The 14,462-nt window shown below is 35.9% G+C and overlaps 1 protein-coding gene across 3 annotated transcripts in view; it reads left to right on the top strand.

Moving 5' to 3' along the window:
- Positions 1-14,462, top strand: part of LOC118197664 (cell adhesion molecule Dscam1-like) — a 927,954-nt gene that overhangs the window by 729,516 nt on the left and 183,976 nt on the right. For all 3 annotated transcript variants that reach the window (XM_085816877.1, XM_085816876.1, XM_085816875.1), the window contains exon 15: positions 5,980-6,147. In XM_085816877.1, the coding sequence (XP_085673003.1) occupies positions 5,980-6,147 (168 nt within the window). The remainder of the gene's footprint in view (positions 1-5,979; positions 6,148-14,462) is intronic.

Genomic DNA, 14,462 nt, shown 5'->3' with positions numbered 1-14,462 from the left:
ACTAGCCCGTTTGACTGCGGATACCCTGGCGTAGAAAATTTTGGCGAGGCCCCTAACCTAGTTAAAAATTCTTGTGTTAGCTTAGCCGTAAAGTTCGTTCCGTTATCCATGGCTATCGTTCTCGGAACTCCTGTTCGCATGAAAATATCAATGAAAGCGTCGCATGTAGCTTTCGCTGTTATCGCCTTTAGTGGAATTGCCTCCGGCCATCTGCTATGTTGATCAACAACACATAACACATACTGGTGCCCTCTTGAAGATTTCGGCTCAATCGGCCCTAAAACGTCCGCATTAACCACTTGAAATGGAAGTTCTGGCCTCCCTACTGCTGTAATTGGAGCCCTATCCTTCACTTTAACTTTCCTTCGTAGCTGGCATTCCTTGCAAGCTTCGCACCACTTCCGCACCTCCTTTGACAATCCTTCCCACCAAAACGACATTTTAATCCTTTCCGCCGTCTTCTTTGCTGCGAAGTGCCCCCCTTGTAAGCTTTCGTGAGCCAACTTCACAATTTCTTTCCTGCGGCTTTGAGGAACAACTAACTGACTACATCGCTGCCCATTGACACTTCCCGTATGGTACAAAATTCCTGACTCCAGCCAATACCCATTCTTGTTATTACGTGCATCCATGAACGCGCTTTTCAGCGAAATACATTCCGCTTGCTCCTGTCTAAAACGTTGAGTTTGCGATAAGGGTGGGTTATCAGCTGACATTTGCTCACTGCCTCCCACTTCTACTTCCCCCTCATCTTTACTTCTTACCAACGGTGTAGTACGAGCTATTTCCGCTTCACCTTCGACCTCGTGACTGGCTTTTTCTGTCGATTCCTTTCCGTCTAAGTTACTCGATACCTGACCAACTCCCAATACTAGTTTTTCTTCCTTAATTTCTCCCCAATAAATATCTCCTTGTTCCCTGAGAAGTCTAAAATCTCGAGGTGTCACCAGCGCCTCCTCGTTCAAATTATGCACTACTGCTGCATGAACGTTTACATAAGGCTGTACCTCCTCTTCTCCTGACCAGATACTGATAGGTACTGTAACTAATTGGGCTTCTACCTGGGGTCCCACGGCGGGTTGTAACCATATCTTCCCTCCAGACTCCAAATATTTCTGTGGAACTACCGATTTCCGGATTACAGTAACTTCTGCTCCGCTATCAATCACTCCTTTGAATCTAGCGTTGCCTATCTGCAGTTCTATCCTAGGTAATTCCCCACTTGCCCTAGTTAACGGAATTTCTTCTGCATAGTTAGCTAACTTCAAAACTACGCATATTTTATTTAATCCCTTTGCTTCCACCTCATCCGTATCCTCTTTTTCGCTTCCTCTCTTGGGTTTCGCTATCAGGTTTATCGCTGGACAAAAACGCTTTATGTGTCCTTCACCCTGACACTGAAAACATTTTAGAACTTTCTTATTTGCCTGCATCATTCCTTGAGGTTCTAAAGTTTTTGCCCCTTTGTACTTCTCCTTATCAACCCTGTAATCAGAACTGAAATTCCCCTTACTCTTATTTGGTCGTCCTAATTTTTCCCCTTGTCTTATCGGTTCCTGTTTTGGTCCCACTTTATTTACTTCCTGAGCACTCGTATTGTAATTTCTAGGCATTGCTGCAACGTAATTATCCAAATCATTTGCAAGCTCTGACGGAGATAACCAGTTTTCTACCTCTTTTAACAGTATATGCGCCTTAACATTTGCGGGTAATTGATCTTTTACTTGATCGACAATCAATAGTTCTCTTAATTTATCAAAAGTCTTAACTTTTCTGGATTCTAAGTAGAAATCAAGTGCTGCCTCAACCCTCGCTATGTGCTGAGTATACGTTTCCTCATATCTTTTTACACATTTTTCTAAATTCTTTTTATGTTGCAATGGGGTAATCTGGAATTCTTTTAATACTGTATCTTTAATCTTAATATAATTATCCAAATCCCTTTCACCCAGAGTTGAAATCAAACTTTTAACTTTAGTTTTTAAACTCTGCAAAATAATTTTCCCTTTATGTTCTTCAGGAATTTTATAGAGATTAAACATCATTTCCGCATGATGGAAAAAGAAAGGCCATTCCTCAGCTTTAGATGGCGGGTCAATCATAACTCCTTTCATTATTTTTAAATGTTTCAAGAAATCATTTCCCTTGCTCTCAGCATCTGAAACCCCTTCATCCTCTGAGCCGGATTTATTTCCTCCTTTATCTATTTTCCTACTCTGAATTTCTAATTCTTTAATTTTTATCTCGTGTTCTCTCTCTAATTGTCTTTCCCGAAATTCCATCTCTTTTAATCGGTCTTTAGCCGCATCTGCCTCTAACTTACACCTTTCTAGCTGCAGCTCCATTTCCTTTAACTTAATTTGAGCGTGCATGTTCTTAATAATTTCATCAGATTCTTCTGACCCCCTATTTCTCCTTTTAGGACCCATATTAACTTCTGGTATTTCTTTTCACAGCTTTACCCATACAACACATAAATAACACTTAATTTTACAGGCAAACATACATATTTCACTAGTACTGAATACTACCATTATTCATTTAGCAAACATTATCATTAGTGAACACAATCATGAATACCTTTCTCATATTACTATTAACATATATTACTATTAACATATATTTCACCATATATTGTTAACACATAAATACCAAAAATTATATTAGCTTTTGAATTAGTACAAAAATAGTTCTGAATACTTTGGCCTTACGCCGTAATACTTTACATATTCTGGAAATGAAACAAACATTTACTTATTGTTCTCAAATCCTTAAACTAATTAATTTTTAATCAACCTATTAACTTTAATGACTAAAACATTTTGCCAAAACACGGCAACAACAAAAATAGATAATTTCTACCTTAATTAGTAACATGAGCACACAATTAAATGTTTCGAAATTTCTGCTGACATATTTTTGAACTATTTTAACATTCATTTAGCATACATTATCTCCTTAATAACAAAATTAATCATAATTCCTTATTTGCATATAAAATATACTTTCTAAGTGTCTACTGGCTTTAACGCCTGGCATTCTCATCATGTTATTAACCGACATTAACACAATTTGAATTTTCTCCGTTACTATAGTAATTATAGGGAGGGAGCTCTCTTCATTTATATATTGTGCTTCCCAAGAAATTAAGAGGGACTTACCTTTGATCCCGATAGTAGAAAATGACGAGTTGTGCTCAATTCTGTACAATTTCCTCATCGCGCTGCATAACACTTCACTTAATAATATCACCACGGTAATACTGATGATCACTTTTACCATCCACTGTTTCAACACTGCACGAACATTTCAATTAATAATATCACCACGGTAATACGGATGATCACTTTTACCAGCCACTGTTTCAACACTGCACGAACATTTCAATTAATAATATCACCACGGTAATACTGATGATCACTTTTACCATCCATTGTTTCAACACTGCACGAACATTTCAATTAATAATATCACCACGGTAATACGGATGATCACTTTTACCAGCCACTGTTTCAACACTGCACGAACATTTCAATTAATAATATCACCACGGTAATACTGATGATCAGTTTTCACACGACGAGGTTTCATACACCCTTTCGTTTATTTGCACGTGTAGGCTTACGCGCGCCACTTTCCGTCTTTCATGACCATCTTTTGTCACCTTCCTTGCTTTCGTGAATTATTTCCTTCATTTAAACCACGTTCACTCAAATCACTTTTTACGATCTTACTTCCTTCATATTTTTGGTGATTTCTTTTTTTTTCCCACTATCCTATACGACTGCGACATTTGTCATGCCTCGCGCTCGTTCAAACACGAGGTGGGTTCTTCTGTGTAAACTTACCATAGTGGGAAAATAACAGTTGTCCGCTTTGACATTTTCTTCACTAATTTATTACACAAACTGCACTATGGATACACCATACAACGAGTACACTGTAACATAAACTATATACAATATATATATACAAGGCGCGCAAAAGAAATTAAAACATATTTCTTTTCTCTACGTTCTCACACGGCATGCTCGCCGGTCCAACTCCCAGTGCCCTCTCCGTCCAGTCTTTCTTCCCCCCACCAGCCTGCCTCGACCGGTTTTTCCGGGGTAAGTCACTTCCGTTCTTCGTCTTTCATCAGGGGAAGGAACTTCACAAATATACTATAAGATAATACTAATAATATATTAATAAGACAATGCCTTTACAGATCGTCGTGTAACCTAATGTGTTTGCCGTAAATTCGTAAACTCAGATATGTATCTTCTAAGCACTGCTTCTGAGATCATCAGAATCTTTGGAAGATTTTATAATTGTATTATTCCATGAACCAGGAAGGCTATCTGCAGAAAGCTGGATGTAATGGTTTTCGTCTGTCATTATTATTCAAAGACAACAAACGATAGATATCACACATTCGTGTCACTCATGCTCATCCTTCACCGAAAACAAAACCATAAAATTCCCATCTAGTCGTCATTTTCCAAACTTAGAGAAAATAATATCACCGGAAAGTATGTCACTCACAACGACGGAGAGTTTTACATACTCGCGCGGCGCGGTACGAGAATGCTTATATACTAGCGGGCTCTATACTAAACGTTTGGTGAACGATAATTCGTCACCACCAAGACTTGGTTAACTGGTAATCCTAATCGTCCGTTATATGTGAGAACATCCCTCTCCCATGTTTCTTCGTGCGGTAACAAGTTATTGGAATTTCTACCTGGTAAGCAGAAGATCAGTGGTTCGAATCCTAGAGAGGACGTTTTGACTTTTCTTACATCATGCTTTGAATATCCTAATAGTATCTACTGCATAACAGCAAATCTCAGTACTGTCTGCCGTCGACAATATTATTTATATCAGGTAAACCATTAACATTGCATTAAGTTTATTTGCTTAATGTTAACTCTGAACATTGCTTCTGATCGTCAAAAGCTGGGTTGGGTCTCAAGTACTTCCGCTTCATGCCAATTATTACAGGCATTGTCAAAAAGGAGTTTTTTCGCATTCTCTTGATAATTCTAATCCCTAACACAAAAAACTTTTATTTCAATATATATTTGAGTATGCAACTTTATATTAATTATACAATAGATGAAAAATAAGTTTTCATACGACTGATGATCCAAATTGTATAGCTGAATAATATAACATTATGAGTAATGTTATGAGTATTATTACAAATGAATAATATTAAATAGCGAATTAAGTATTTTATTCGAGTATAACATTAAATTATTATTGTGAAATAAGGTATCTGATGATTTCCTCAAAAATAACAAAGTATTTCGGATGAAATTAGATTTAGAAAATATTATCAGTTTTTATGCGAAATATTAGACATACTTTTTATAAGCAAAAGAGCATCATAATATTTATTGGGTAATATAAAACTGTGATTTAATCCGTATCAAAAATACAAGGGAATACAATATATTGAGCTTGAAATTCTTTTGAATATTATATAACTTTAAAGTATTATTTTCTGGAAAAATGAATCTGGGAGAAACTTCCTTTTAATATGTAAGTTATCATAAAATTCCGTAAATGTTACTAATAATAAGGAACTGAAACTGAACACTATTTGAAAGTAAAAAATATTTAAAAAAATAAAAGAATGCTAAGCAAAAATTAACATTTAACTGAACACTACTGGATTAGATTTGCAGTTATATTTTCCTGCTACATATTTAGCCACAAGATATACACCTATTTGTCTGAGTTTTCGAACAGCCGCTCCTTAAAGAACTACCAGTTTAAAACTGAATAGACCGAATGAAGATATTTGCACTCGTTTGGTACTACCTTTCGGAGCAAGAACGTCATTATTGTCAAATTAAACTCCATGACTTTAAACTATAGAAATCTCTTAAGCCTCAGGTGCGTCTCGATTAAACATTTAAGAGGGATGTAATTTGATTTTTAGCGAAGGATAACTGAATGTATGATAATTTTACTTTCGTTTTCTTTCAGGTAAATGGCACAACAGGATGTCGAACGTTACAGTAAGTGGAACCGAAACATCTGGAATAGTTCTAGGTCTAAAACCGGCTAAAATTTATCTCTTCCGAATACTGGCGGAAAACCGTATAGGCCGAAGTGAAGCGACTAAGCCAGTGGAAACTATTACCCAGGAAGAAGGTAAGAAAATAAAAATCTATCTTTGGAAATTACATTTCCTCATTTCATAGAAACATGCTCCTTACAAACAAATTAAATTCAGGCATAATTTATAGTTCGTATATAAGTTTGTGTTTTATGTTGTCTAGAAGCTGATACAGAACACGTACCTATGCATTAAATTAACGAATTTCAAGCAATTCGAATGTTATGAAAACTATTTAAAATAAAATTCCAAGTACATATAATTAACCAGAACCGTAGCCTCTCCATTATTTGAAGAATTGAAGAATTTCGTAAATGGAAAATCCGTTTGTAAGAGAATGGCATATAGACTTTAATGAAAGAAAAGGAAAAGAATCTTGTGTTCTATTTTGATTCAATAAAATTTATGCAGTTAGAAAAATGCTTCAATGAAATCTAAATTTACGGATACTTTATTTTGGTAGACAACAACAATTAAAGTACAGTTACTGGATCTTTGGACCATCGAAGTAGAAGACCAGTGTTCTGTTATTTAGATTACCTGATAAAAGACAAAAACTTTCATTTTTTCAGTATCTGCTTTATATTTTTGTTTTCGTGTTTTAAGATTTTACAAAGGACAATAACTTTTAAGAATATTCCGCCGGCATTTTGAAGTTGACAATCACGCTCCTCTTCGGTAATAATGACCGCACACAGTGTTTAACAGGATAGGACATTTTGGTCACACGTTAAAATACTTTGAATTGTTATTCGACACTTTGAATCTTATCATATACTTTTATTCTTTTCTTTAAGTTTTATTCTTTTCTTTAAGTGTTTCGAAAGTGTGAACGGAAATTTATGAATATATTTGAGATTCGTTTTTTCGGTTTGAAATGAATTTTAATGCTTTAAATGAAAATTTAACTGAACCTTTTACGGTTTTTGATCTCAAATGAACCAGAAGAACCAAACATGCTTTCGAAACATATTAATCGACTTTTGTAAAACCTTAATTCATTTCCCCCTGATGAGTTCTGAATTGGAGTTTCAGTAAAAGGAGATTAATTTTTATATTTTTATATTTTTTTAATTTTGCATATTTTTTATTTTAGCATTTCTATTTTCCGAGTTTGTTCCACCGATGAATTCTTATTTTAATTTTGATATGCTGTAGATACAGTGTTAAACTTATTATCCACGGTTACAATTATGAATAGTGGTGAGGAATTGCCTTGCTTTGATTCCTATTTAATTTTAAATTTGTGCTTTTAATTTAATTTACTTCAATCCTGCAGCTACAGCGCAGGGCTAGTTAAAAAAATTTATTTTTAACTCTTGGCCTATTACTATGTTTCTTTTTGTATATAGTATGTACAAGACTTCCTATCAAGAAATAACATATTTATACTAAATGGTTGGTATACAAAAGGTAACTGACTGTAGCTAACCTGAGTTCTGTAAAGTAAACTGTGATTGTATAAGGTGGGAATCAGAACCATCTCAGTAACTTTGTTTAGATTATTAGTAAAATTGAACTTGTGGTTTAAGCAGTGACTAACTGAGTGAACAAAATACTATATGCCTAAAATGCTGCATCTAGTTACTTATTCATTAATGTTTAAAACAATGATGTCTAACCTGTCATTTTCACGCAATCCTTTAAGACTTTGATGTGGCTTGAGACCTATAACTGAATAGGAATGAAAAATAGTGAGCATATGCGATACTGAATTTGAAAATGAGAGCTACCTGGAGAATTTTCAGTTGATATGGCAGCTTACTTAAAGGAATTGAATGTATGTCCTTTACACTATATAAAGCGAATTATATATCAAAGAGGCAGTCTAAACTGAAATTGTGATAGTTTCTTACTAAATTGACCACCTACTTTTCTATCTGTATTTGTTGAACTCCATTGTAGAGAGAGATAATTATGCTGAAATTATCGAAGCAATTGATAGCCCACCAGCGGCCGAGCGGTTAAGCCGCATAACACTGATCGTTTAGTCTGGACTTTGAACGGCTAACTGCATGGGAATTTTTGTGGTTTTCCTCATGTATAACGTATATGCGAGCCAGTTTTCCTTAGAAAGTCCTCCTCGAAGGCATCCCTCTTCTTAGACAGGTAGCTGAGTGCTTTGCGATAGTAAAATAAACCAGTCGAAACAATTTATAAGTAATCCGCTCAACATGCGCAGCCATAAGGATGAGAGCATTACTAGTGATAAAACATGCTCGACTGGTACTTTGGTTAACTTCGTCAACGGGAGCCAGGACAGGACAGGACTAAGTGTGGGAAGCACCAACACATCGCCATTGGCAGAACTGGTGTCGCTCCTTCACACTAACCGTCTTGAGATGAACACCTCCACAGGGCGCACTTACGCCAGACATCGGTGTTAATTGAAACGTTAATCATTAGGGTATAGAGAATTTGTGGTACGGGATATACATTTGCTGATTGACAATGACATTACAAATACGATACCATACATTACAGTTGATGGCGAAATTATAAATATAAATATATGTACACAAATAAACAAAAAGAAATGAATGGAAAAACATTAAACATTATTATCTTGGCTAAGTTATTGTGATATTAATGTGATGTTATTGGGACAGTGTAGCAGTTCATAGATGGTTCACAGTTCATTGACAGTTCATGAATTGGGTCAGAGTTCATACATACAGTAGAATTCACCAGTTCCAGTTATGCCATGTGTTTTTTAAATGTGTTTTTTAAATGTGCATAACTGTAGTCGTATTGTCTAGGTGCTAAATCTGTACTGACATTGATACACTAAATAATTGATACATTAAATAGATAAACTATTGCAATGACTATAAAGGCACCCCCATTGGAAAACTGGCGTTCGTACCAGAGAAGAAGAAGCACTTAAAACAGTTATGGAGCACACAGTTCCAAGCCACGACGGTGGAGTGTGTCAATTATGTTTTTGATACTAATGTGGATTTTCCGGTGCTTTATCAAGAAGCGTTTGAAGTCTGTTCCTGGTGCTGTGGGATGGCGAATATGATAGCCTTCTGTTATTTGACATTAAAATAAATAATGGTCTGGATCACCCGGATTGCCACAAACGCATAATTCAATCTCTGAAAGGTTTCGTTCATAGAAGTACTTTGGGTACGGTCCATGACCAGAGATATATTGAGAGAGATAATAATTATAAATGGTGCGCTCAGTATCGACACATGGGAGAAGTGAATGCGTTCTTCTGCCTTGTAGTCCTTGATCCCATTGTCTCTTCCACTCTTCTTTGGCCATCACTTTTAGAGTAAACTTCAGTGTGAAGCGTGGCCATGGGATGTGGATGGTAGTGCCTGACTGTTCGAGGGCTGCCAGCTTTGCCAGGAAGTCCGCTCTTTCATTCCCGGCGCAATTTCTATGACCTTTCGTCCATGTAAGAACGAAGTTCCTTTGGCTGGAATTGATAATTGTTTGTATTTGACGGGCTATTGGTGAATTTGTGCAGGAATTTTTAATAGCATAGATTGATGATTGACTGTCACTGACGATATGGACTGTGTCCGTTGGTAGTTGGTGGAGCTCTTGCATACTGTAGAGGATTGCTGTCAGTTCAGCTTGGTGCACGCTGTTTAGATTTCTAAGGTGCTCTTGCCATTCTGTGTGTGAGCTAAGGTTATATTGGATGGTTGCAGCGCTGCCAACCTTTTTTTCGATCTTTGAGCCGTCAGTGAAAGCCGTGTATTCCGTTGTGGGTGGTGGTTTGTCAAAAATGCAGTGCAGGTTTTGAAGATTCAAAGCTGGGTGATGAAAGTACTTTTTAGGCTGATCTTCATAGTCTGTTGGGTGGAATGTGGTGTCATTAAAGTTAGTTGTTTTCTTGAGTTGGAGGACTATTGTGGCGATTGCATCCATTTGTGCTTGGATTGGGAGCCGGAGCACACCTGCCAGTGTCTGTAGGGCGTTTTTAGAGGTAGTTGAGAATGCTCTGGTGATATTTATAAGGAAAGGTCTTTGTATGGCGTTTACAACTGGTCAACGGGAGCCATTGTTCCTTTGTTAAACATACAAAGTAATAATGTAATAAAGAAGGAAAAGATAGACAACACCAATATAGAGGGAAGGAAGGCGTGATATAATTTTCTCTTTCTCTCCTCTTTTTACAAATGTACTGATATTATTTTTATTTATTATAATTTTATATTGTATCTTTATTAAATATTAATTATTATTAAATATTATCGTTTAAAATTTATTAAATATTTAAAATATTTATTGAATTTCTTAACATAATCTTTATCAGATACTTGTTAATTCAGTCATGTAATATGATTAATTATTTATAATCACCATGCCTTCATGTTCAATAACATACACTCTTTTCAAAAATCGAAGCACCAAGAAGGACCAAGAACTACAGCGTACAGATATTGCTGTGCAAAGATGTTGGCAGCAATGTTTGCTACAATGAAATTGCCGACGAAATGAAGATTCTGAAAGGCCAAGGATCACAAATGCGAGGATAGGATGATTGTTCGCAAGGCCCGAACCGCCCCAATGGTATCATTATTGACTATTCAACACACTACAACCACGTCTATACCTCCCGTGGTATCGTCATCGCACGGCACGGCATCTCTGAGTCGGGGTTACGCTCAAAGAGACCTTTAAGACGTTTGCCTTTGACCCCCAAAACATCGGCAGAGTCGTCTGGAATGGTGTCGCAGCCCATCATTATGGCTGCCATCAGACTGGCATCGTATAGTGTTCAGCGATGAATCCCGCTTCACTCTTGAAGCAGATGACCACCGTCTTCGTGTCTGGAGAGGATGAGGCCAGCGGTCCCAATCAACGTTTGTTTTACAAAGGCATACAGCTTTAACCCCTGGTGTATGGTGAGGGGCGCTATTTCTTATGACAGTAGGTCATCTTTAATTCAGCTCAACGATATGTTGATACCATCCTGCGGCCGGTTGCATTAACCTTCATAGCACGTCATCCTGGGGCCATTTTCCAACAAGATAATGCCAGGCCACATACCGATCGCGTATCTCTGGACTGTCTCCGTGCAGTTGATACTCTTCCTTCGCCAGCAAGGTCACCAGACCTTTCACCAATCGAGCATGTTTAGGACATAGTAGGCTTCCAGATTCGCGCACCACAAAATATCACAGACCTGGAGGGGCAACTGATGAATGCCTGAAAGAACGTGTCGCAGGATGACATTAGGAACCTCTACCAGTCCTTGGCTCTACGAACTCAAGCATGCACTCCCGCCAGGGTCTGTTCGACCAACTACTAATTTGAACACTCAATGGGTGATGTGAGCCGTGAATAGGTACTATGACCTTGTATCATCTGTGTATGAGCTGTACACATATTCAATTTCATCAAAAACAACCACTTCCTTCATGGTGTTTCGATTTTTTCCCCCAAGGAATGTATTTTATAATCCTTTGAAGTGTAGACACAGACTTTACATTGTAGAATAAATCTTTCGCTTTAATTTATATTGAAAATCCTGGTAAATTCTTTGATCTAACAATTGAAAATAACGGACATTGGCAAATATAATATTTAGCATCTGCTGAATGTGCTAGTGCTCCGCACCCATATCTTACATTTCTTCTTAAGAGTCGCTGGAAATAAAATGGAAACTTTTTTATAATTTGTTGCTAATGTTTCTAGCCGGAAATTTGTTCTTATTCTTTTTTGGGAATATTTGTGGGAAATATTCGTGAGTTAATCTTCTTGTACCTGCCTCATCCCATCTTCTTTGCCATTTCATTAAAGCTTGTTTAGAGATTTATTCTTGACTGTATGTCGTAGGAGGCTATTTATCAGTCATATATTTTAATGGGGCTTCCTTAACTACTGTATCAGCAACTTCATTCCCTACCTGTATATCCCCGTATCCAGTTTAGGCTGATAGGACGAATATTCATTTATATATCTATTGTTTCTTAAAGAGCTTAAATAAGTAAAGATGTTTTCTTCGTAGAACATAACGCCTTTAAAGTGCTTGGGATGTTTGGCATGAGAAAGGCATTACATTTGATTTTAGATATTAAAATATACTTAGCATGTGCATATTAGAATAGGTTATGCTTCCATAATCGTAGTTAATAGTTTGTCATTACGCAATGACTGAAATCACATTATTTAAAACGATAAAACGCTTAAGATGCGGGATCATTGTATGCATTTCTGACATAATGATTCCTATCTAATGATTAAAATCCAGAATAATTACATTACCTTTGGGAATGTTGTACCAAATGTAAGAAAGTCGGTGTTTTGAATGCAAGCACGTATGCCCTTCCAGGAAAGACAGAGAAATTGAAAAAATAAAAATTCGAAATCACTTTAGACAAGTAAGGAACTCTTCAATATTCAAAGAGTATTATGTGAAAGAGTATAACTAAAATTAAAAAAGTATTTTTGTCGGCCATACTCTAAATTCTATGCCTAATAGTAAAATGCAGGGAATTAAAAGTCAAAAACCAAACGAGAAGAAAAAATGCTAAATTCTTTCAGTGCATTCATGTGAATGTGATTTCAAAAGCCGAATGCTTTTATAAAGACTATTTTTTACTTTGAATTGCGTTTTAGGAATTCTAATGAGGGAACATTCTTTGGGGAACTTTTATTGCATTTTTTCCTTCATTTTCACTGCTTTTTTTCACGCAAAAACTAAAGAAAAACCTGTTTTTATAATAATAGGAACTCATTTAAATCTTGTACGTTTTCCTACTATCTACTCACTCAATTTAGGGCAAAAGCTTTTAAAAGAAAATTTTCTATTGGTGTGAAACTGTTGTTTTTTTATTCACGCATTTATTATCAATCAAAACATAAAACAGTTCCACGAAATTTGCTTTAGTTTTTATGTATGGTATTTAAGAGGTGAATTTTTGTTAAACATTTAGACATGAATTTAATAATTAAATTTAAAATTCATTTTGAATTTAAAAGAAATTTTTACTAGCAATATTAAAAAGAAGGTTATAGTTGTTTAAATAATGTAGCCGTTTTGCAGAATTTAAACTTTGCTATTTATATGGAAATAGATCAGTCTTTCATGAACTCGCATCCAGTTTTTTCGCTTAACACAGTGGATTCCAAACTTTTTGGATTCGTGTCACCCTTAGGAGAATGGAATATTTTTATACCACCCAGAATCAGAACTTAAAGGATTATCTGACAGTTGTTGTTGTTCATTATTTCATAAAATAATTGCCAGAGCCTCAACTAGGTTGGACGTCTATTCCCACCACCCCCATTTTGAGGAAAAGCACCTTGGGAGAGAGGGGTGGGAGACCCGAGGGGGTTCCGAGGGTCTCCCACTCCTCTCCTCTACTAAAAAAACAACAGGAGAAGACCTTTTGGCTTTACAAGAATCCATGCCTTCTCCATGATTCGAACCCGGTCTCTTCAGTACAGCAGTAGGCTTCCCTAAACACTATAGCGTTTAGGCGGCTTACCTAGTAGTTACAGCGCATAACGTTACAACATATAAGCATTAATAAATGAGATCTATATTTCAAACCCAGTAACAATTTATGTAAAGTACATTAAATAAGTGCATGTTTTATACAGCCATATTATTGAATCGAAATTAGTGACAAGGATGATCCTTCCTTCGCTACACAGCTTTTGAAATTTAAGAATCGAACTGAACATAATATATACCAGTGGTCTCAAACCGGCAGCCCGCAGGCCATATGGAGCAATTTCATGGAATCCACAAAGAGATGTAGTTATAGCCACATGGAGCAATTTCATGCGGGTTCAGTTCATAACAAGAATAACAAGGTTCAGTTCATAAACAAGTTCATAATTGAAATCTTTCAATTATGAACTTGTTACAAATGCAGTGTTGCTAAGATTTCCAAAATTTTAGATATATGAGGTCCCATTTTATATTATTTTTATTACCATACGAAACTAGCGTGAATAATGAATCAGAAAAATCTATAAATGGACAAGAGTCCTATCAATAAATAAAATATCTATAAATAGACACTGACTAATTTACAGTGTGATATAAATCGTGTACAAAGAATTGAAAATAACTTTTATTTATAAATTTTTAATCTCACCGTATTTTCAAAAGTTAAATAAGTTCAATTAAACCTTTTCTCACTAAGAATAATCTAATTTTTCGGGAATACATTTATATGTGAAAAGGTTTTCATCACAGTTACAAATTAATAAGAAAAAACTGACAAATTAGCATCCACAATACGTGATGAAGAAATTTTCTTTACAAGGCTACAACTTTTATGAAACTGTAGTCCATCTGTAGTGAGAAATAAACAAGTTTATTAACTATTTACATACGAAAATATGTATTTTTAATTATGCCTGGAAGAAA

This window comes from Stegodyphus dumicola, chromosome 5 (assembly GCF_044657685.1).
Source record: "Stegodyphus dumicola isolate Sdum_Otavi_A_Nest chromosome 5, ASM4465768v1".
Classification (NCBI taxonomy): Eukaryota; Metazoa; Arthropoda; class Arachnida; order Araneae; family Eresidae; genus Stegodyphus; species Stegodyphus dumicola.
Note: the sequence above shows the minus strand (reverse complement) of the source record. Positions and strands in the feature narration are given on the sequence as shown.